The 24,663-nt window shown below is 51.0% G+C and overlaps 1 protein-coding gene across 5 annotated transcripts in view; it reads right to left on the bottom strand.

The window, feature by feature from the left end:
- Window positions 1-24,663, bottom strand: part of NECAB2 (N-terminal EF-hand calcium binding protein 2) — a 35,570-nt gene that overhangs the window by 9,269 nt on the left and 1,638 nt on the right. For 3 of the 5 annotated variants that reach the window (XM_054534201.1, XM_054534202.1, XM_054534200.1), the window contains exons 2-5: window positions 21,388-21,412; window positions 14,907-15,015; window positions 12,385-12,482; window positions 2,889-3,025 (exon numbers count right to left, since the gene is read on the bottom strand). In XM_054534201.1, the coding sequence (XP_054390176.1) occupies window positions 2,889-3,025; window positions 12,385-12,482; window positions 14,907-15,015; window positions 21,388-21,390 (347 nt within the window). In that variant the 5' untranslated portion in view covers window positions 21,391-21,412. Of the gene's footprint in view, window positions 1-2,888; window positions 3,026-12,384; window positions 12,483-12,647; window positions 12,674-14,906; window positions 15,016-21,387; window positions 21,413-24,663 lie in introns of all 5 variants that reach the window. The other 2 variants (XM_024233684.2, XM_054534199.1) reach the window with 1 other exon arrangement.

Genomic DNA, 24,663 nt, shown 5'->3' with positions numbered 1-24,663 from the left:
GACATACAGAAACACAGACACTCCCCACAAAAGACACACAGAGTGCCCCTGTGCACGGCCCCAACACCCCCTTGGTCTTTGTGCATCACGGTCTTGGTGCATTCTAGAATCTGTCTCTTGTGAACCTTGAACACTCAGCCAGGCTCTCCCCCGTGCGGAGGGAGCAAACTCGACTCCCGCCTTGGGAGGGGAGAGGCTGGCAGAGTCTTTATGGTGTCAATCACGGCTTCTCTATAAACCAGCAGGAAATTAAACGTGTCCCTCAGACCATGATGGGTTGCTCAGGGCTCCTGGGTGGTGGGGTCTGAGCCAGTAGCTTGTGCTAGAGGTGACATCCTGGGAGACTGTCCTGGGGCTGGGAAACAGGATAGTCCTCAGGGACCCACAGCCTAGAGCCAAACTAGCTGAGATTTGGGGAACTTCGAGGGAGGGACATGCGTGGAACAGAGGTAATCACGACAAGCTACCCCGTCTGACAACATCCCCAAGTAAGGTCCCACCATGGCGGCAGGTGGGCGTAACTGCCGACGTGTGATGGAGCTGGCCCAGGGCGGGAAGTCAGCCCTGAAAACCGCGCAGCCATGCTATCTGTTCTGCGGCAGGAGAAAAACAGCAAGTTTTTCATCAAGATAGTAACAGGAAAACCAAGGAAATCTTAGTGTCAGCTTTTTTTACAGCGATGACTGCTAATTCTAGGGCACCCAAGAATCACAAGACTGACCACATGTACAGTGTTCTGGGCTCCCGTCCAGGGATTCTAGCCAGTGAGTATGGCCAGGAGCCCGGGAATCTGTATTTTAATTTTCCCAGGTGATTCAGCAGCAAATGCTCAGATCAAACTCACTGGGAAAGAGTGTCTCCGAGTTACCTTCACAATCATGTCTGATCAGGACCAGCTCTTCAACCACGAAGAAACACACGATCAAACCCCAGTCCCCCAGCAAACCAACATCCTGGTCCTCAGGTACCTCTCTGCCTGGAAAATTGAGGGCTCAATCGAGCTTGGGTGCCGACACTTGGCTGTTTCCCTCATCTGTTTGCATTTTCTCTTTTTCTTCTGTGTCAAGCACATCAGCTGTTCTGAGAAGAACTGAGCAAAGAGGGGTTTGTCTCAACTTGAAACAGCAAACGGGGGTGGGGGGTGCTCGTGGTCCCCAGGGGGCTGGGACTGCTGAGCCAGGAGAATGCCGCTCCTCTCTAAATACCAGGTCACAGCGCTAACATAGCATCCACCACCTAGGAGGGGACCCCAGATGCATTCCTATGGTTCCAAGCACACAAACAAGGCCTAACACAAGACCAAATATTGTGAGAAAACCACTCCGCTTTCACGTCTCTTTCAGTCCTCCTGAGAAAGTCTCAACTTGCTACCACTGTCTTCAACACCTCTCTGATTTCCCAGTTTCTCTTTTTAACAGAGAGGTGGCAAGCCTCAGGATTCAAGCTGGATCGTGAGCAATGACGGGTGCTTATTTTTACAGTTACTTCACTTACGGCCTGTGATGCTGAGAGTGCAGTTATAACCATATGCCACTTCCTAAACTGCTTTCTAATTTTCAAAAGTGGGCTGGGGTGCAGTGGCTCCTGCCTGTAATCCCAGCCCTTTGGGAGACTGAGACAGCAAGATTGCTGAGACCAGGAGTTTGAGAACAGCCTGGCCAACATGGCGAGACCCCATCTCTAAAAAAAAAAAAAAAAAAATAGCTGGGTGTGGGTGGGACTATGTGCCTGTAGTCCCAGCTCCTTGGGAGGCTGAGGTGGGAGAAGTGCTTGAACCTGAGTTGGAGATTGCAGTGAGCCACAATGGTGCCACTGTACTCCAGCCTTGGGGACACAGCGAGATCCTGTGTCGAAAAATAAAATAAGGCCGGGCTCCATGGCTTAAGCCTGCAATCCCAGCACCTGGAGGCCGAGATGGGTGGATCACCCTCAAGACCAGCCTGGCCAACATAATGAAACCCCATCTCTACTAAAAACACAAAAATTAGCTAGGTAGGTGTGTGATGGCAGGCACCTGTAATCCCAGCTACTAGGGAGGCTGAGGGAGGTTGAGGCAGGAGAATCGCTTGACCTGGGAGGCGGAGGTTGCAGTGAGCTGAGATCTCGCCACTGCACTCCAGCCTGGGTGACAGAGCAAGACTCGGTCTCAAAAAAAAAAAAAAAAAAAAAAGAAAAAAGAAAAAGAAAATAAAAAAAGAAAAAAGAACGAATGAGAGAGAAAGAGAAAATAGGCTAGCTGCGGTGGCTCACACCTGTAATCCCAGCACTTTGGGAGGCTAAGGCAGGTGGATCACATGAGGCCAGGAGTTCAAGACCAGCCTGGCCAACATGACAAAACCCCGTCTCTACTAAAAATACAAAAATCAGCCAGGCATGGTGTTACACACCTGCATTCCCAGCTACTCAGGAGGCTGAGGCATGAGAATTGCTTGAACCCAGGGAGGGAGAGGTTGTAGTGAGCCAAAATCACGCCACTGCACTCCTGGGCGACACAGCGAGACTTTTTGTCTAAAATAAAAATAAATATATAAAAATAAAACGTGGGCCAAACAACAGAATAGTTCTGCATAAACAATAAGTAGTATGTGGATGTGGCAAAACAAATTAGAGTCTGGGAAATGGTGTCTTCACTGTGTTAATAAATATGTACACCAGGCATTCTCCTGAGCATTTACCATCTCATTCAATCCTTGCAATGGCTGAGGTTTTAGGTATATAATTGTGCCTATATTACATAGTGGAGCACCAAAGGCACAGAGAGCTGTGGCAACTTGCCCAAGGTCACCCAGCTCTTAGGTACACAGACACCCCCACCAAGCAGCAGGTGGGCACGTGTGCGTGCACGGCATACCCCCTCCATGGGACCCTGCAGGGTCTCAGAGACTCACCGGAGCTGGCTGGTCTGTTCCTCGATGGCCTCCACCGCACTCTCCACTGAGCTCAGCAGCGACTGGATCTGATTGGCCGTCTCCTTCAGGAGGAAGCGGGTCACAAACTGGTCCACGTTGCTCCCGCCCTCATATACCTGTGGAGGGAAGAGAAGAGGCACTGAGGGGAAAGGGGTGGGAGGGAAATTGGAGGTGGGGTCTAGCACAGGAGTCGGGGGAAAGCTGGTGCTGGTGAATTTGCTTTGCAAAGGGAAGGGAGGACCCCACGGCCTCCTAGGGTCCAGTCTTAGAGCCTGCAGCGTTTCCAATGCAGAGGCTAGAGATTTAGAGACCAAATTTGAACTCTGGCTTCACCACTTACTAGCTCTGTGACCTCCCCGAGTATAATGCGGTCACTGAAGTATCTATCTTACAAGGTTGTAGTAAAGATTAGACAACATATGTATAAAATGCTCTGCACAGGGCCTGCCACACAGCAAAGACTCAATCAACAGTAGGTGCTACAATATAGATGACGGTGATGGTGGCAGTGATAGTGACGGGTGGTTTTGTTGTTGCTGTGACAAGGATAATGATCAGGCAAGAAGAATCCACAACCTTCCCTCCCTCTTTCCTCCTCCAACAAGGATTCCTAGGGCTCCTGGATCTCCAGGCTGCTACTAAGGAAAACGACAAAATGGAATCAAAAGCAGCTCAAGGGAGGAAACTACGCGGGGCTTAGTAATCAAAAGGAGGCAGCCAGAGACGAGCCTGGGGGGAATCACAGAGGGAGTCTTGGCGGAACTCTGGGGAAAAGACGAAAAAGAGAGTTTTCTCCAAGTTTTGCTCCGTGGTGTGGAACAGAATTTCCACCTCTGTCCTGAGATTCTGCAAGGACATTTCTCAAGGCTTTTGGATCCAGTGGAGATGCTTTGGGTTGCAAAGACTTCACAGCAGAAGGGAGAAGGCTCTGCTTATCCACGTTGCTCAAGGATGGGATGATGAAAATGATGCTGTGTTGGGGGATCCTGGGTCTCCCAAACCCTGCCCTGCTCTCCTGGCCTCCTCTGCCAAGACCCTGCCTTCCCAAGCCACCTGCCCCAGGCACCTTGGACTTCTCTCCAGTCCCTGGCAAGGCAAGGAAAAACAGGGCTCTCAAGGAAAGCAAATTAGACCATCCATCACTCTGACTGGGAATTAATTAGCAATAATTGCACAATGGGAAACACGGCTGACAGACAGACTGAGAAACAGAGGAGGAGGAGTGGCACATCACAAGACAGCTAAGGCGTGGTGAAGGTGGGCGACCCACCCCCCGAGCCGACGGCCAGACCAGGGCCTGCTGGGGACAGACCCTGACGGAGTACATGGCCAAAAGTATGTCAGGTTCTTACAGCCTGGCAGGTTCCCGCAGCTGGATAAATAGCAATGACCAAAACCACACATGATCCAGTGATGAACAGACTCCAGACACATGAATGGCCAAAAGTGGACACGAAGACATAACTTGGTAAAATATTTAAACACAAAGAAAAAGGCTGCTAGAAGTGATCAGCAGAAAAATGGGCTGAAGTGTGTTAAAAGCACCCAGACCAGTGACTGAAGATGTGGTCAGTGATCAGTAACTGTTACTGGTTAGCTGAATTCCAAAGAAGACAAGTTATTTTCCAGGGAGTAAAAAATGAAGCTTTTCCTGATTTCTCCTCCACAATTGAAAAGCAGCCTACATTCCCCCACGTAAAGATGCAATCCCAGATTTGACACGGGGGTACATGTGCCTATTTGTTACATGGGTATATTACATAATGGTGGGGGGACTGAGCTTGCCTCAGACAAGGGACCAGCTCCACAGACTCCACAGGGAAAGGCTCAGGTGGAGAAATTTTGCATCCAGTGGACAAGTTACTCATTTGTAGAACAACTGGGAGATCTCCAGAAACCTGCAAATTTCTGAAATTTTACCAGATGAGCACCTTTTCTGCAAACAATGCTTAAGAATTTGTCCTAAGTCACTTGGGCTTGAATTAGAGAGAGTTCTTCATATGGGGAAGTTGTGACAAGAAGTAACAGTGATCACTCAAATTAAACATTCAGGTTACAGAGGTTAGGAAATAAAAACAATAACCACTAATGGTTTAATTTCAACTATATTGGATTAAGTCAATAAAGCATAGGGAAAAAAAAGCCTAAAATCTTAAAAATTATTTTTATTCCCAAAGGGAAGAGAAAGTGTTTATTAGCTAAGTATAAAAATAGGATTAAGAATCTTAATAATAATGTATTTTTTAAAGTAATAAAGTGAAAACTAGGAATTGTACATTCCAAATCATAATCCCTGATATAAACAGGGCAGACCACCAAAAGGTAAAATGTAAAAGAGATGAAGAAAGCATAAAAAAAGGGAATAAAACACAACAGTCAGACCGAATAAAACAACCATAATAAAAAAGGCAGCCCGAATTCCCTTGTATAAAGACACAATCCTAGATCTGATTAAACAAGGTCCATCAGAAGCACATCTAAACCAAAACAGCACAAAGGACTTATAAAGAAAAGCCTGTGTAAAGATTCAGTAACCAACTGTGATCGAACAGCATAAGGTGCAATATCACTATCAAGTTAGAATTTAAATGAGAAAGTATTGCCCAAGAAAGGTAGGAATATAATGATAAAAGGCATAAAGTTGTAACAAAGACGTGCCATTATTAAATCTTCATGTACTGACACAGGATATAGCTATGGGGACTTCGATGCTTACAGCCATCTTATATAGCCATTTTGCTATATATCAAGGGCCATAAACTGCTCAGATTCTTTAACCCAGTAATTCCCCAACTCTGATAAATTATCCTCAAGAAATAGTGCAAAATATGGACAACTATGTTTGCCACAAGGTATTAACTACCTATTACTCATAATAGCAAAAACTTGGAAATAATCTAATATACCTAACAAAAGAGGAAAAATAAGTACGTTAAAATATTTAAAATGATGCTTTTGAACAGTTTTAATAACATAGGGAAAATGTTAAAATATTAGGTAAAAGAGCAGGAAATAGATTTTTGTACACAGATTATAAATTTAAGAAATACACATAAAAAAAGGCTAAAATATTACCAGTGGTTAGGGATAGTGGGAATTAGAAGCGATTTGAGTTTTCTTTATACTTTACTCCCTAAATTTTGCATATCAACTACGTACCATTATATAACAAAAATACTGTAACAAAAGTCTATACGCATCAAACAACATGGCTAAAAATATAGAAAGGAAAACCATTAGAAACACAAAGATTTAATGACAAAACACAATTTAGTATGAGAAATTAGCTAACCACTGTCTCACAGAACAGATACATTAGATAATAATAAATAAGGATGCAAAGGGCACTGTTAGAAAGAATACTGAAAATCTTTGAAGTGGGCAAAAACGACTCTTGGGTTTCTTGTTTTTCCAAGTTTACTATTTTTTCTAGTTTATCTAAGTCTTTCCTTATTCAGGAGCTACTTTATTTTGTTTTCCAACATTTATTTATTTGAAAGATGGATTTGAGAGCTTGTTAAAGGAGGGAAGCAGAGGACAGAAAGTTGGGTTTTATGTTTTATTATTTTTATTTCAGATTCAGAGGGTACTTGTGCCTGTTTGTTACACGGGTATGTCATAGTGGGGGTTGAGTTTCTAGTGTACCCGTCACCCACATATTGAAAATTGTACCTATGAGGTAATGTTTCAACCCTAACCCCACTCCTACCCTCCCTGGAGTAACTTTTAAAACTCTGTGGATAAAGACCATTTCTAATAATTCAAAGAGTTCTCTTCTGGCTGGGCATGGTGGCTTATGCCTGTAATCCCAGCACTTTGACAGGCCAAGGTGGGAGATGATTGCTTGAGCCCAGGAATTTGAGACTAGTCTAAGCAACATAGGGAAACCCTGTCTCTACCAAAAAAAAAAAAAAAAAAAAAAAAAAATTAGCCCAGAGTGGTGGCACCCACCTGTGTTCCCAGCTACTTGGAAGGCTGAGGTGGGAAGATCACTTGGGTCTGGGAGGTTGACGCTGCAGTGAGTAATGACTGTGCCACTGTACTCCAGCCTTGGCAACACAACAAGACCCCGTCTTTATCTCTTCCACAGAAATGCACAGGAATTTTGTCTGGCACTCTCCACGGGGCAATTGGTTGTTGCCCTGGGAGAGTGACCATTCATGCGTTTATTCACCAATTGATTTTGGAATTGCTATTTACCTATGTATTAGTGCACAAGTTCTTTCAATTCTCCTTTGAGCCAGTTCCAACATCTTACTGATTCTCATTATTGAGTTAAAGAAAATCTTTGGGCTGGGCACAGTGGCTCACGCCTGTAATCCCAGCACTTTGGGAGACCGAGACGGGTGGAACACCTGAGGTCAGGAGTTCAAGACCAGCCTGGCCAACAGGGTGAAAACCCGTCTCTACTAAAAACACAAAAATTAGCCGGGTGTGGTGGTGCATGCCTGTAATCCCAGTTACTCAGGAGGCTGAGGTGGAATAATCGCTTTAACCCGGGAAACAGAGGTTGCACTGAGCTGAGTTCACGCCATTGTACTCTGGCCTGGGCAACGAGAGAGAAACTCTGTATCAAAAAAAAAAAAAAAAAAAAAAAAGAAAAGAAAAAAGAAAAAATATTTGATGTGTGCATTTTAATACTTGCAGAAGAGACATAATTTTACCTTTAAAAAAGTGCCTCTTAGCAGCACATATTTCATAACAAAGAAAGGATAGCTGTTTTCAAATCTGATAATTCTGCAAGCACCATCCATATCATCTTAAGCATTCATGAGGTAGTTATAAAAACAAACACAAATGTAACGGAAAAATCTTAGTACATTAAAAAAATAGAATAGAAACCTTTCTGGTCATTCAGTTTTATCTTAATACAATGAACTGAAAAATAAATGAGAACATAACAGGCTGCTCGAAGAATAGAGAGGGTGAAAATACTACACATTAACATCTGTGATTGCTATGGGAACATCAACAGTAATTTTTTTTTTTTTTTATCTGAGATGGAGACTCACTCTTGTTGCCCAGGCTGGAGTGCAGTGGGGTAGTCTCGGCTCACTGCAACCTCCACCTCCCAGGTTCAAGTGATTCTCCTGCCTCAGTTTCCCAAGTAGCTGGGATTACACGCACCTGCCACCATGCCCAGCTAATTTTTGTATTTTTAGTAGAGACGGGGTTTCACCATGTTGGCCAGGCTTGTCTTGAACTCCTGACCCCGTGATCCACCTGCCTCAGCCTCCCAAAGTGCTGGGATTACAGGCGTGAGCCACCGCACCTGGCCGTAATTTTTTTTTTTTTTTTTTTTTTTTTTTGAGACAGAGATTTGCTCTTGTTGTCCAGGCTGGAGTGCAATGGCATGGTCTCCACTCACTGCAACCTCCACCTCCCGGGTTCAAGTGATTTTCCTGCCTCAGCCTCCCAAGTAGCTGGGATTACAGGCGCCTGCCACCACGCCCGGCTAATTTTTGTATTTTTAGTACGGACAGGGTTTCACCATGTTGGCCACGCTGGTCTCGAACTCCTGACCTCAGGTGATCTGCCCGCCCCCGCCTCCAAAAGTGCTGGGATAACAGGCGTGAGCCACTGCACCCAGCCCCCATCAAAAGTAAATTTAAAAAATTTCAACATTATCAAAAAAAGTAAGCATTCCATTTCACATATGAAAAAGAACAGCAAAAACAACAAACCTAAAGTTATAAGAGGGAGGAAATAATAATGATAGGAGCTATAAATAAATGAGAAAACATGTCATGAAATTTAAATAAATGTGCCAGGAGCTTGTTATTTGAAACAGCTAATTAAAACAGGCAAAACTGTCAAATAGAAGGTTTTAAAATGTAGAAAAATAGGAGAAACTTAAGATGTGCGCTATAGCAGCACATTTAATTTTTTTATTTTTGAGAGACAGGGTTTCTCTTGTCGCCCAGGCTGGGGTGCAGCGGCATGCTATGCCTCACGCAGCCTCGACCTCCCAGGCTCCAGAGATCCTCCCACCTCAGCCTCCCAAGGAGGTGGGAACTACAGGCACATTCCACCATACTCGGCTAATTTTGTTTTGTTTTGTTTTTGGTAGAAACAGGGTCCCACTATGTTGCCCCAGTGTGGTCTTGAACTTCTGGGCTCAAGTGATCCTCCCGCCTCGGCCTCCCGAAGTGCTGGAATTACAGGCGTGAACCACCATGAGTGGCAGATCTTTTATTGAACTTAATCTGCATTAAGTGCCCGCTTGTGTCAAACAATGTTTTAGATTTTTAAAAATAATCATAAAACATTCCATGCATGACTGATTGTGAAAACGACTATGCCCAGGGAAGTTTTGTTTAAAAATATTCGGCCGGGCACAGTGGCTCACGCCTGTAATCCCAGCACTTTGGGAGGCCGAGGCGGGCAGATCACGAGGTCAGGAGATCGAGACCATCCTGGCTAACACGATGAAACTCCGTCTCTACTAAAAATACAAAAAATTAGCCAGGCATAGTAGCGGGCGCCTGTAGTCCCAGCTACTCGGGAGGCTGAAGCAGGAGAATGGCATGAACCCGGGAGGCGGAGCTTGCAGCGAGCTGGGACTGTACCACTGCACTCCAGCCTGGGTGACAGAGCGAGACTCTGTCAAAAAAAAAAAAAAAAAAAAAAAAAAAAAATATATATATATATATATATATATAACAATGGACAAGTGAAAAAGTTGACTAAAAGTAGGGATGACCTTAAAATAACTATGAAAATAATCCCCCTCCCCTGTTTAACACCGAGACCCAAGAGTTATGGATAAATTCTATTTTTATGCAGAAAAATGATTCTATGTTAGAGAAGCTGATTCATACACAAAACACATTCAAAACCACCTCACAAAATCATTCCCAAGCTATCATCTGATCTCCATTCCCAATGGAGACAGAGATAAAATTCTTGGCTCATGACAAGGACTCAGTAATATGATAAAAGAATAATATACCAATTAGGGTTTATCACAGGGAGTGAAGGATTGCTCAATTTGAGACAATCTAAAAATAGCATCCACCCCATCAATAGCTTAGGGGAAAAAAAATCATATGATCATTTAAAAATACCAAAAGGCATTTGAAAAAATTCACTACCACCCTCCTAAGACAAAATGGAAAAAAGGGAATGCAAAAATATTTCTCCAACACGCTGACGAGGATTCTAAAATAAGAGCTGGTATTAATATGATAATCAGCAGAGAAGTACTAGAGATGCACTCGAAAATCAGGAACCAAACAAGCATGCCTGGCCGTGCCCCACCATGATGTTTTGGAACATGAGAGAAATGACACAGGATAGACAGGGAAGCAAGAGGCGCACGTGTTAGAATGCGGAGACAACGGCACTCTTAATAACTGATGCTACGGCTTGACGAAAGCAAACAGTACATACGAGAAAAGCATTCAAAACAACAACCGACAAGCTGCATTTCTACAAACAAAAACCAGTTAGGAAATACGCCAGCAAAAGAAATGCCAATCACATCACACCTGTAATCCCAGCACTTTGGGAGGCCGAGGTGGGAGGATCACCTGCGGTCAGGAGTTTGAGACCAGCCTGGCCAACATGGTGAAACCCTGTCTCTACTAAAACTACAAAAATTACCCAGGAGTGGTGATGGGCGCCTGTAGTCCCAGCTACTTGGGAGGCTGAGGCAGGAGAATCACTCAAACCCAGGAGGCAGAGGTTGCAGTGAGCCGACATCGTATCACTGCACTCCAGCCTGGACAACAGAGTGAGACTCTGTCTCAGGAAAAAAGAAAAAAAAAGAAATGCCAATCACGGATGCAACAACCTATCATCGCCACGACTGCCAAAAAAACCACCAAAGACCACCCCTGACATCATACGCGTATGACTTCCAAGAGCAAGATCTCTAAAACAGGTCTAACTTGTATCAGTAGACACTGATGGAGAACTCTGTTATGTTCCTGAAAAGTCTGACTAAAGACCAAGATGCAACCATGGATGTTATGAATGCCTCACAGCATGGCTAGGACATGGGCCCCTTCTAAGGTGAGAAAACCGAGACTCAAGGAGGTGGTTTCCATTTCCCGGGGTCATCTGTGAACATATGGTGACCTCACACAGCCTGTTTGGAGCACAGCTGGGGTTGCCACCCTTGTCTGGGTGACTCGGAAGCCTGGGATCTTTCCACGCTACCTTCTAATCCACCACCTATATCTTGATACTTTGAGATATCAAACGATATTCTACAAAGATTAATACTTGAAGGGAGCAGGTCTTACAGGGTATTAAAATATACTCTAAAACAGCAAGACTCAAAACAGCATGATACTGGGACAGAAATGGAAATGTGGAATCGTGGAGGCCCAGAATGAGGCCCGACTATTTTTAGATATACGGCAAAACAGAGACTCTCTAATACATGGCGGTCACTGAGAAGCATGGGAAAATTGCACAGAATGGGTTTTAACGTCTGGCTGAGCATACAGTAGGAGCGTATTGATACAAACCAGCAGGTGCCTTTGCTCCATGCTTGGTCCTGCATGCTCAATAGCTCAGAGGCCTTACTTCACTCAATCTCTGAAGGACTTTGTAATTCATAAGGTGGATGTCTCCATTTCACAGATGGAGAAACTGAGGCTCAGAAAGGGAAATGACCAGCTCAGATCCTTCAGCCAGGTCTGGCTGGCTTTATCAGCTAAGTTCCCTGGCCGCAACCGGCAGACAAGGCTGGGCTTTTCTGGGCTCTCATAGTTCAGGGTACTGGTGGCTGCTGCCTCGAGCACCTGTGGGTCCCTCACCCTTACCTGCTCCCAGTTCCCTCACCGTGGGCCTGGACCAGTGTGCCCTATGGCTGCTCTCTGCTCCTGGTTGACTGACTCTCCAAGTTGCCTCCTGGGTGTGCCTGGAGTCTCATGCTGCACTCCCATGCCTCTTGCCAGGTCCCTGACTCAGTTTCCCCACTCATCCCAGCCAGCAGCTATGGCTGTCTGGCCGTGACTCTGTTGAGTTCACCTTTGTGAGCCTGTTTCCATAGCTGTGAGATAGCGGAGGTGATAGCAACCACCTGTAGGGTTGCTGTGAGGATTAAACCAGGTGCTGAGCATTGAGAACCTGAGATGCGGCCGGGTTCAGATGCATGAACCACCATCCCCCGCCCCACCCCGCCCCCGCTTCCAGTCTTGTAAGCCCGCCCTGGAGGGTACGACACCTGTCTGCGGACCCCTTAAGGGTACAGGGTGATTGCGGCCACCCTTTCTAAGACCTGAGCCCAGGATCAGGCCTGACTCCGGGAAAATGCCTCCTGCTCCCAGCCAGAGCCATTCACCAAGCCATTCCATTCCCTTCCCAGTTTATCTCAGCTGCTTGAAAGAGGCCCAGGCAAAGCCCACCCCTGAGATAGGCCTCCCTGGCGCCTGTCTTCAAAAATCCAGGCATCCTTAGGCAAGGTTTGAACTGAAGCAGCACTGGAGCCCTGGACCCCAGGGGGCCACCTACACCCACCAACCTTCTTGGTATAGCCCATGGCCTTCAGGACAGAGTGATTCAAGGTCTCCAGGGAGGCCAGGACGTCCTCATAGTCACCCATGTGGTCCACAAAGTAATCTGGGGAAGGAAAGGCAAAGGTCAGGGGTCACAGGTCCTGCCCCTCCCACTCAGCACTCCTGCACCTCCCGCCTGCGCTACCCCCAGCCTCCCCTGCCTCAGGCCCTTCTCATCCAGCCCCATCCCGGCATCCCCATCTTGGTCCCAGCATAGCCGGGCACCTACCACACAGCTCCTTGGTGTCCACATGGCTGCAGAGACAGACAGAGACAGAGAGGGGGTTAGCAGGCCTGCCCCTGCACAGCCTGCGAAACACACATCCTGCTGCTCTTTGCAGCCTGTGTGCTGGCCCCACAAGCCCCGCCTTACAGAAGAGGGTGCAGCAGGCAGGTGACACCCCTGCCCCTGAAGGCCCATGTCTGTCTGATCCCCCACACCACCCACCCTTCTTCTGTTTTCTCTGAGTCCGCTGACCCCATCATGAATAAATGACACAAGGGGAGGGCCAAGCCAGGGACCAGGAAAGGGGTAAAGGGACAGAGGGTGGGGACCCACTACTGTGACAGGCTGTCAACAAAGCTCTCACCTGACCCACTGACCCACCCCCAGGCGACCCTGCCTGCTGGGTCCTGGAGTTCTTGGGGTTGTGGCAGAGCCCTTCTTGCTCTGGTCCCAGCCCCTGGGTCCCACATCCCCATTCCTGCAGCCTGGAGAAGGGTCCTGCCCTTTCTTGGGGGAGCAGGCTGAGCATGAGCCTATCCCCCATGGCAGTGAAGGAGCATAGACCGGCCCCAAGATCGGGGGTGCAGTGCTGGGAACTATGGTGGTTCTGCAGCTTAGGAGCAGATTTGATAAGCTGGGGCCCTCTGGGACTGGCTAGAGATGGTCTGGATAAGGAGCTACTGCCAAGTCAATGTGCAAAGGACCCAGTACGATGGTGGCCCTTTCTGGGCCTAGGTCCCTCATCGTGCTCAGTGGAGCCCAGGCTCAGCAAGGCATCTGCACTCAGAGGTTTTGCATGTTCTGTCAGGAGGTGCCTCCAACCTCCATCTCATATTCAGAGTTCTGGCAAGTCCTGCAGAAAGCGACCCTGTCATTCTGCTTTAATTCATGTTTCACAAAACTTTTTGATGGTTTGTACACTGTTTTGGGCACAAAGTCTATTTAACATCCCAAGGGGCTAATGTTCATGGCTCACACCTTAGGTAATGTTGGGGGAGATTAATCCTAAAAGTCTTTATAGAGCTTTGAACTTCCATAACCGCGAGTCCTCCCTGCACCCCCACCCACCCACACGTACTCTCACAGTTCGACTCTCAAACCAGTGCCGCCTCCTCCCTCCGCCTCCACCCTCTCCTCTACCCCGCTGGCCCTAACCAAAAGGCCCTGAAAGAGAAGGTCTAAATCAATGGGCACCTGCCTGGCCCCTTCAAAGCACCTCAGGAAGCTGCAGTAACAGCTCAGAAATCTCCATCTGGCCCCAGAGAGTTCTCCATTCTACAGTCTGCAGCCTGAAGCCATTTCTTTAAAGTGGCCTTTCCCAGAGGATGGCGTCTGCTCCACTTACCATATCCCAGTCCCCAGCCAGTGCTCCCCAGGACACTCTCAGCCCCAGCCTCTGGTCCAAGCCACCACTGTACTCTACCCCTTGCACACTGGTTTGGTGGTAGCTCCTTGTCCAGACCATCTCTAGCCAGTCTCAGAGAACCTCAACTTACCAAATGTGCCCTAAGCAGCCCTCCAGACACTTGGGTCCTCATCACATGAATAGGCCTGAGAAAGGAGACCAGGTGGGGCTCTGATCCCTCCTGAAAGTGGGGTTGAAGAGGGCTCAGACCTCATCCTGTCTGGGGAATCCCAAGAAAAGGGCAAGATTGGAGGTGAGGCTGGGAAGGATCAAGGGTAAGTCTGAGTAGAATCTGCATTTTCCACTTGATTTAGACATGGGGGGAGCCAGAGTTTTTGGCTGATTCTGAGATGCAGGTTAGGGTTATGACTGGGTTGAAGAAAAGATTTAATAAGGTATAATGGTAGATGTAGTGTTGAGTTAGGATTCTTATTTGGTTTAACACAGGAGTCAGTGTTAGGATGAGGTTCAACCTCACAGTTAATGTTGAGACTAGGAGGATGCACAGGCACTGGGGCTGGGGTGAGAACTGGCTGCTGGCTGAAGATGGCAGAAGGATGAAGCCATTGCCAACTTCCCATTTTCATAATCCCATGTCCACTGTGCAAAACCGGGAGTCTCTCCTTAGTCGGCCATGTGCACTCAGAAGAGACACTTGCGAGAGTAGCCAACACAATATGAATCTGCACATGCTCCAATCACCCCAGGCAGTGAAGGACTGACTTTTGGATTAGCAAACTTGGGGATTTTCAGTTCTCCTGCCCCTTACAGGGGACTAGGAATGGAGACTAGATGAAAAGATGCCTCCACCACGGCCCACACATGCCCCCGCTCTGCCAACCAGGACTGAGGCTCACTTGGTGTTGTCAGAATCAATCGTGTGAAAGAGATCCTCGAGTTCTTTCTCATTGAGGACGCCATCTGCAAAGAAGAGCTGGAATTCCTCCAAGGACAGCTTCCCATCATCTGCAAGGAAGGAAGCAGGGAAAGGAGCTGGTGTCTGCAGAGAGAAGGCTGGTGGGGCCAGTGCATGCACAGCCCCCAAATCCAGGCAATGCCCTGACTGACAGATCAACTCCGGCTCAGATAATCCCTACCCTCCCAGCTAATCCCCAAACTAAAAGACAAATTCCATTTTACATAATCCCTACTCACCCAGCTAATTCCCACACTAACCAGTAAACTCCAGTACACAGAGAATCACTGCCTCATCGAGCTAATTCCCAGACCAATGCCTGTTTACAGATAACCCTCAAACTAACAATAATGCGATAGCCAGCTTTCTTGGGCTCACCATGCACTCAACATTTTCCATGCATTCAACAAATATAGAGTATCTGCCCCCTGCCAGTGAATTTTCTCATTCAATTTACATGGCCACCTGGAGGCAGGTGTTATTTAAGATAACCCAGTGAGAGCAACTTGTCCCATGTCACACCATCGGTATGAAGTGGATCCAGAGCCCAGCAGCTGGATGAGCCACTACTCTATAGCTTCCAAACGCCAAGTGGTCTCCCCACATTCCCAACCCCAATGCCAGCCCCTAAGCCGTGACTCTCTCAGCGCTGTTCTTAGAGTACAGAACAACCCTTTCTTCTCCGCCCCATCTATGTGGCAAACTTCAGGTTCTTCCCTGAGGCAGCATGAGATGCCTGCCAAAGGCTGGCATGAGGTTCTCACTGTTACCTCCTCTCCCATGCCACAGATGCAGCCACCTAGATGCCAAGCCATGCAGGAAGGAGGTGCCAGGCCTGGAGGTGCCAACGCTCTGGCCAGAGGCTGTGCTTCTGAGGTGGAGCTCTACAGAGGGGCCTCCACAGCTGACACATGCCACCTGTCCCACCCATCGCCTCACCTTTTCCCTTCACTTGCAGTTGCTGTGGGGACACTTTTGGCCCCACAAGGAAGGTCTCGTGGGTTTGGATCAGATTGGGCCACCAGGGCAGGTGGCTTGAGAAGAACATCAGGGACTCTGGGAGGCGGTCCCTACGCTTCCACCCTCAGCTCCTTCCACCTGAACAGACCTGCTGAGCAAATGCCAGCAAGCTCATCCCCACCTGCTCTGCAGCCACCTCCCCCTCCCTCAAGGATCTGTTCCTCCTTAAGAGAAACTATGTGAGGGGCATGGAGGTCAGGGACAAGAGGGAGCCCATGACAGTTCCTGGCCCCCAGCCTCTCTGCATAAACCCCCGGCATTACTTCCAGAGGATCTGCATTCAAAGCTGGGTGCTTGGGATAAGGGCCCTGAGAGTCCACATGGCACCTTCCTGTGGATTAGAAAAAGACACTCCTTTCTCTGCTGAGAGGATAAGACCAGTGTCAGTGCACATGTGTTGAAAGTGGATTGCAGCCTGGATTTGAAACCCTCTACTTCCTCGGGTGGGTGCCCTTGTGCAGCGCACAACCTGCCTAACCAGACACGGCAGACGTACTTGGGTTGAGAATGAGTCATTCTTAAACTTTAAAGGCTCCAGTGCTTCTGTCTGTGCTCCCAGCAGCTCTGCTGGAGCTCAACACAGGGTGAGAGCATAAGCTCAGGAGAGGGGGGTCCTCAGATCTTGCCACGGTTTCATGCCACCACTTTTCTCTTTAACCCCACAGAGCATAAAGTATCAGACGCTGGTAAAGAATATGAACATGTGCGCATGGCGGGGTAGGGCCAATACCCCAAGATGCCCCCAACATCGCAGCTCAGATTTCAAGGTTACAGTGGGAAGAATTTCTGACTTTCAAAGGAAAGGCCAAAAAACCCCAATCCAACGACACATGCACAAACCAAAGACCCAAAACCTAACAACGAAAAGTCCGCAAAGTCAGCCATGAGATAAGTGAAATCGAAGTTGTGGCTTTCTGTGTTCTGTGACAGAGGACGCCTTCCAAGTGTCTTCGGCAAGACTGAAGATAAAACCCAGGAATCCCAGCACGGAGTCACACCACATGTGGAGTTGCTTCCACGGGCTCACTCCTTTAGTCTTCATAACACTCACAACACAGGTAGACTATCACTTCCATGTTACAGAGGGGTAAACTGAGGCACATAGCCCTCAGGGTACTTGCCTAGGTCCTACAGCTGAAGCTTGAATCCAGGCCATCTGGCTCCCAAGTCCAGGCTCTCAACCTAATCCAGGGGTAGGATCTTGTGGCAAGATCGCCACCTACCCAGCAGGGGGTAGCTGCTGGCTCAGGCACCCCTACTTTGGGTGAGGGACAGTCACCATGGGCATGACAAGGGTTGTGAGCCCCAATCCCAGCCTCCTTGTGGCTGCCTCATCTCCCCACGTGCCTGTCCAGGTACCTTGGGCCCCCTCACAAAGCTTTCGGCTCTGCCTCTGTCCAGGGAGAGCAGGCAGAGGCCAGCAAGGCACCCCCTCACAAAGCTTTCGGCTGACATTTATCCTGAACGCCTGACCACGGGCCTAATGAATTCACTAATGAGGAAAAAACATGCCCTACATAGGCCCCCAGTCCAATTAGACAGGCCAAGCAGGCCCGCGCTGGCACTTTTGCCAGAGACCCCAAGCGGGCCGTTTGCAGGTGTCTTTGCTAATTAGCACGAACTGAGTCTCTGTCTCCACGACCTTTCAAATGCCAAGAGCCTGTCAGCCTGTCAGCGTCCATGTCCCTGGAAGGAAATGCTGTCTGGCACTCAGCCCTCTGCCACCCCGAGTTTATGTCCCAGGCTGCCAGTCAGGCCCCTCATGCTAACCTTCCCATAGGGACTGGGCATCCGGTATCCATCTCAGCCAAACAAGCCTGTCACAGGAGCCACCCTGACAGGCCAGCCCTGAGCCTTTGTTCCTGTAATCTCTAAGTCCTAAGGGCAGCCTGGGGGGTCCTTTGAGTTTGCACCCCATCTCCCAATCCCCTGAGGCATCCCATCCATCCTTCTTGTGGACACCTGAGGCAGGGCTAGCATGAGTGTTGAGCACTCCTGTGTGTGCTTGTGTGTCTATCAGCCTCCACATCTGCACCCCCTGCACACCTGTTCTCAACCCTGCACCCACACCTCCCTGCACACCTGTTCCCATCCCCGCACCCACACCTCCCACACACCTGTTCCCATCCCTGCACCCACACCTCCCTCAAAACCTGTTCCCATCCCTCCACGCACACCCCCTGCACACTTGTTCTCATCCCTGCACCCACATCTCCTTGCACACCTGTTCCTATCCCTGCACCCACACCTCCCTGAACCCACACCTGCCTGCGTACCTGTTCTCATCCCTGCACCCACACCTCCCTGCACGCTTGTTCTCATCCCTGCACACCTGTTCTCATCCTTGCACCCACACCTCCCTGCACCCACACCTGTTCCCATCCCTGCACTCACACCTGCCTGCACGCTTCTCATCCCTGCACACCTGTTCTCATCCTTGCACCCACACCTCCCTGCACCCACACCTGTTCCCATCCCTGCACCACCTCCCTGCACACCTGTTCCCATCCCTGCACCCACACCTCCTTGCACACCTGTTCCCATCACTGCACCCACACCTCCCTGCACACCTGTTCTCATCCCTGCACCCACATCTCCCTGCACACCTGTTCCCATCCCTGCACCCACACCTCCCTGCACACCTGTTCTCATTCCTGCATCCACACCTCCTTGACATCTATTCTCACCCCTACACTCATTCCTCTTTCCCCAGCCATTCTATTCCCACACACCACTCCCCTATCTATACCCACACCAAGTCGCATCCCCACTCCCATAAGCTTTTAAGCTGCTGTGTTGAATCAGAACCTGCCTGCACCGCTGCCCCCCGACCATGTGAAGAGTATCACGTGCCATCTCTGAGCCTTGTTTTTGTCATCTGGAAGGAGGGTGGGGGTTGATACTTCTTGTCTCAGTAGGATCACAATGAAGATTAAAGGAAAAAGCACATTCAAGTCCTGGTGCATAATAGACGTTCAGTGACTGCTGGCAGCCTCCACCAGACCGAACTCCCTGCTGAGCACAGAGGAATCAAACCCCTCTGGACAAGCCACACCTGCAGACTGCCATTTCCGAGGCATTTGAGGCAGAGCAGCTGGGACTTATTGATATCTTCAATGAGCCAAGCCAGGAGAGCAACTATCTATCCTCAGACAGCCCTCTGAGGTGGGTGCTGTAATTATTCCCATTTACAGATAAGGAAACTGAGGCTGGAGAATTTGGTGACTTACCTGAGGCCAGAGCTGGTACACGGCTGAGCCAGGACTTGAGCCCAGGCAGTCAGGCTCTGGGACCTGGGAAGCTCTTGCTGGAACCCACATCTCACACCCACATTCACCCTGGTGACAGCCCCCAACGGTCACATAGTGGTGGCTGGGAAGATGTAAGCCCCAAGGAGAAGGAACAGGCTCGGTCTTTGAAGGGGCTGCAGTAAGGAAACTGAGGGTCCCACAGCTGTGCTCAGGGGGTGGACACATGGCCTCTGATGGGGGGAGCTTGCAGCAAGGACAGAACCCCATCTGTGCCCAAGGGGGCCAGGCACCACCCGCCCATGTGTATACACTGCAATGGCTCCTGCAGAGTTGCACACTCAGGAAGCCACACACGCACACTAACTGCACACACACTCGGGATGTACAGCCATGGCTAGAGACCCACACATGCTCTGCACACAAACTACACACGTACACAAACTGCACACACACTCGGGATGTACAGCCAAGGCTAGAGGCCCACACTGGATACACGCATTGCCAACAGCCACACGCTGCTGAGTCACCGAGATACGCATAGCCACGCTCTCACCAACAAACACGTCCGCCAAGTCTACAGACATTTACCGAGGACCTACTGTGTGCTGGGTATCAGGCCCAGGACAAGGGACAAACCCAAATCCCTACCTCTCAACCTGCTGGAGGGGCCAGGCCAGCACACAGGTAATGACACTGAGGGCTCCAGCGACCCCATCTCAGGGACAGCCCCGATTTCCCCTTGCTCATCTCCAAGGCTTTTCACGCCACGATGCTACGGCTGTTTTTCCAGAGCCACTTCCTCTCCCCACGTCCCTCTTATTCCTCCTCTGCTCCTTACGGAATCACTGCTGATGGTCCTTCTTCCCCAGAGGCCTGGGAGTGGTCACCGTCACCCCCAGGGATGCAGGAGGCCAGGGTGGGAGACTCGTCGGAACTGATTCCAGCCCTGGCCTGTGCACCTGCCCTCCCACCCCACCCAAGACCTCCAACTTCACCCTGCAACCGCCCTGGGTGGGAGCCGTCAACAGGAACTCCCAGGGATGAGGCGATGCTGGGGACCCAGGCCAGAGCTGCCATCCTCAACTCCAGCTCATGCAGGAGAGGAACCAGGGCCAGAGGTGTTGGGGACCAAGGGCCCTGGGGCAGCTCACGGGGTCTCTGTTGCCTGCTCTTCCCCTGCCACAGGCTTGGTACTTGATGTGGATTTTCTCAATGAATGAACACACCGGGAGCACACAATTCTCTTTAAAAACATTTGTCACCCACACCGCCTCTCTGGCTTTTCCCCAAAACCCAGGGAAGGAGGCAGGGCAAGTGTTATGGCCCCACTTTACCCACGGGAAAACCAAGGCCCAGAGAGGGAATCTGTCGGTTCAAGTCCACAGTGAGTTGCATTGCAACTGTAATAATGACTCCGGTATTTTTAAGAAGGCGCTTTTTGTCAGCCGAGGCTCAGCTGGGCCTTCCTAAATGTGCTTATTCTCAAGTCCTAGGCTCCTTCTGCAAGTGGAGCCCCTCCAAGGAGTCGGGAGAAGTGGAGCGCTATGAATTCCGTGGCCACAACAAGGTGCTGCTTGCATTTTCGAAGAGGCTGAGAGAGAAAGGAAAAAGGGCCCGGGTCTTCAGGAGAGCCTCCGCTTCTTTCATGCAGCTGGGCAACCCTGGGGCAAATTGCTTAACCTCTCTGGGCTGCTATGGTGTCAACAGAGGCAATAGCACTGACTGCTCAGCTTGCTATGACGAAGAATCGCACCAAGGCTTGTAAAGGGCCTAGCGTGAGGCTGGGGGCTTCCTTTAAAGGAGGGTTTCTGGGCCCCAGCCTGGGCTCCTCTGGTCCAGCCCAGCTAGGAAAAGGCCTAAAGTACACCCAACCCTTACCACGGCCAGTCATTGTTCTTGGCATCACAGACGTGACTCACTGAGCCCTTGAGTGGAGGTGTCCCTACTAAGTAGGCCCTACTAGGATTCCCATTTTACAGACAGGGAGACCAAGGCACAGAGCAGCAGAAGGATTTGGCCTTCTAACTTCAGACCCCTGCACTCCAAACCTTTAGGCTCAAGGTTGCGCTTGTCTCCTATCCCTGATCCCTTCCCCATGAAGCACGAGGACAGAAGGAGCGGGGCGGCGGTCGGCCTGGAAGGGAAACTCACCATTTTTGTCCGCACGGCGGAAAATCTGCAGAAAAGAGAGGTTGAGTCAGCCCTGGGCCAGGGAGAGGCAAGCCCTTCCTGCAGCCTCTGACCGGATACTGGGACCCTTCTCTTCTCCCAGGAGCAGCTTAGGGTCCTGGGAAGCTGAGCCCCCCTTCCCTCTCCCCCTCCCTGGGCTGGGATCCAGGGGGAACTGATGAGGGATGTTGCAGACAGAGGCCCTCCCCTCGCCCACATGGAAGCAGCTGCCAGTACCACCAGCCTGCTCCCAGCCACGTTGACACACACACGCAGGCCCACGGCCATCCCTGCAGGTGTAGGTCCACGGTCATCAGTCCACGCGGCTTCACCCACCGCCAAACGCTCAGCTGCACACAACCACACTCCGAATCAGTGTCCCAGGGAGCGCCACAACCTTTACCACTGCAGTCCTTCCAAAACCCCTGGTGTGTTTCCAGGGAGGTTGGGCTAAGTCCGATGGAGGTGTTTGCAAGGCCTGGTGACAATGCCAGCCACGGGCAGGACTGCGTTAATTTTGGGGTGCAGGGGGAGAAACAGGATGTCAAGAGTTCAGAAAAGCAGCCGCAGACGAGGTTCTGGCTGCATTAGGCAGAGATGGGTGGAGGGCAGCTCCAAGGCTGGCCTGAACCTACAGACCAGATGCCTCATCGTTCTGCCTTTCCAATGACATCTGAATCCGTGGGACAGAGCTGCTCCCCTTTCCTCAAGGTCTGGCTGGCAGGTGCTGCTTGCCAGGCTGAGGCTCGAAGGCAGCTTTCCGCCCCTTCCAACACCACCGCCTGGAGAGCGTTCAAAACCTCCTCAGTCCAGGCCACACCCCAGGGTGACTGAATCAGCTGTTGTGAGGCCCACTCTGATTTCAGCATTTTTAAAGCCTCCCAGGCCCAATGTTGACACCTGTGCGCTAAGACCTTGCTATTCACAGGAGCTGTTTGGGTCCTGCAGGAGCTTGTTTGCAATGCAGGATGTCCCACCTACTCTGCACTGTAGTGGAGTCAGACCTTTCACTGTAACCAGTTCCCACGGGGACTGATTTACCAGCACTTTTTTTTTTTTTTTTTTTTTTTTGAGATGGGGTCTCGCTCTGTCACCCAGGCTGGAGTACAGTGGCGCGATCTTGGCTCACTGCAACTTCTGCCTCCCAGGTTCAAGCAATTCTCCTGTCTCAGCCTCCCGAGTAGCTGGGACTACAGGCGCCCGCCACCACAGCTGGCTAATTTTTGTATTTTTTAGTAGAGACGAGGTTTCACCTTGTTGGTCAAGCTGGTCTCGAACCCCTGACCTCAGGTGATCCACCCGCCTCGGCCTCCCAAAGTGCTGGGATTACAGGCGTGAGCCACGGCGCCCGGCCCGCCAGCACATCTCAAAGCCTGAGAAGGATCCCGGGGTCTGCGGTGGCCCCCACCCCAATCTCACCGGCTTGTTTTAGCAAGGAGGGTGCTGAGACGTAGGGAGAGGCAGCAACTCGGGCACATTTCCCGACACCAGGGAGGGCTGCTGGGGCCAGGTCAGCCATGGAGGAGCAGGAGGTAATACTCACTCTGACCCTTCCACCCCCTGTCCTCGCCTTGGGGTAAAGTACAGATGCCCTCGCGCCCCCATCCCTCCAAGCAACGAGAAAGGGGCACCCTTGGTCATTTCTAGGCACCTGGGCGGTGAGACTGAAGCACAGCTACGGGAGGGCCTCTCAAACATCACCCCTCCTCCTGGCTGAACCTCAGACCCCCAGGCCCTCCTCAAAGATCCAGCCTGGGCACCCCGCAGCCCTGTTCCTGACTGGGCAAGGCTCCTCAAAGCTGGGGTTCCTATCTGGGTGTCCCAGATCCCCCTTGAGGCCAGGCACCAGGCAGGTGCCGGCTCTACGCAGGAATGCTGAACACATGAGTGACATGGCAGGGCTGACATCTGGTAATGTCAGCCAGCTCCAGGAGTCTGCATGAGCATCTCCTGCCCCACCCCCGCTCATCACTCCTTTTGGCAGGTGAGGAGATGGAACCTCAGAGCCCCCACCCTGACTGGGCAGGGCTTCCGTGTAGGGCAGCCTGGGGCTGCAGGGCTCTGCCCAGGGCTTTCAGTGGGAGCTCTGCGGGGGTCCTGAGGAGGGGATGGTGTGGCTGCACGGGTGTGTCTCTGGCTGTGTGTGCGTGCGTAAGCGAGTGCGTGAGTGTGTGAATATGTGCCTGTGAGTGTGGCACTCTAGAGCTCCCCCTGCTCTGTCCGGCCCTCCCAGTCCAGACCCCGCCAAGGGTTCCAGGAGCAGGGAAGAGGAGAGAGGAAGGGAGGGAATCCCCCGACTCACAGGGATCCGCGATACACGCGTGTACACATCACACACACCCACCACACAGGCAGAGGCAGCCCCCAGCCCCACCCCAGCAGGACCCTCGCTGAAACACGCAGTCAACACCCCCAGAAGCCTCCTCCACCTCCTCCTAGCGCTCTCTGCCGGGAGAAGTCCTCCTCCTCCGAGCCGCCCCCTGAAGAGTCCTCCCTCCCGGGTGGGGCGAGTGGGAGGGTGAGGTGGGCTTCCCAGAGATGGGTGATTTGGGTCCCAGGGGAGTTAGGAGGGGTGAGGGGTGAGTCTGGTCCATGAAGAGGACCCAGCTCTCGGTAGGGTAGAGGGGTGTGGGGAAGGGAACAGAGGACTTGGAATGGAAGGGGGCGGGGTGGGGAAGACCAGAGGGGTACCGGCTCAGGGCTGATGGGCGATGGCTCTGGCTCTATGGAAAGGAAACGAGAAGACAGAAGGTGGGGAGGGGGCTTCACTTTTAAAGCGGCAGTAGCTGGGGCAAAGGGTCGTTGGGCGTGAGATGAACGGGGGCTCAGGGTCTAGAGCGAAGAGAGGTGGACTAGAGGCAGGGGTTGTTGGGGGCCTCAGAAAAGTATCGCTCCGGACAGGATCCGGGATGGAGAGAAGGAGGCGGCTGGACGTGGCGAGGGGCTCCGGTCCCGCGGGGTAAAGGGTGGGGGGTTGGCTTGGACAAAACTAGGGGGACAGTGGCCGGGTCGGGGGGCTCACGGGCCCCCACTGTGGGCAGGCAGGGACTCCGAGAAGCGCCGGTGGAGGGGCGGAGGAGGGGGGTCACCCGGTCCAGGCAGAGGACTGGGCTGGAGACCGGCCTGGACGTGGCGGGGCTGGGGGCTCCCGCTCTGGCACGCGGAGGGGCCGGGGGTCTCCTGCCCGGGTAGGGGGGGCCTCGCGGGTCGCGGCGTCGGGGTCCGCCCGAGGGGCGGAGGGGGCTCCGGGTCCCAGCG

Source organism: Pongo abelii, chromosome 18, assembly GCF_028885655.2.
Source record: "Pongo abelii isolate AG06213 chromosome 18, NHGRI_mPonAbe1-v2.0_pri, whole genome shotgun sequence".
In the NCBI taxonomy this organism is placed as follows: Eukaryota; Metazoa; Chordata; class Mammalia; order Primates; family Hominidae; genus Pongo; species Pongo abelii.
This window is presented reverse-complemented; position numbering and strand designations above follow the sequence as displayed.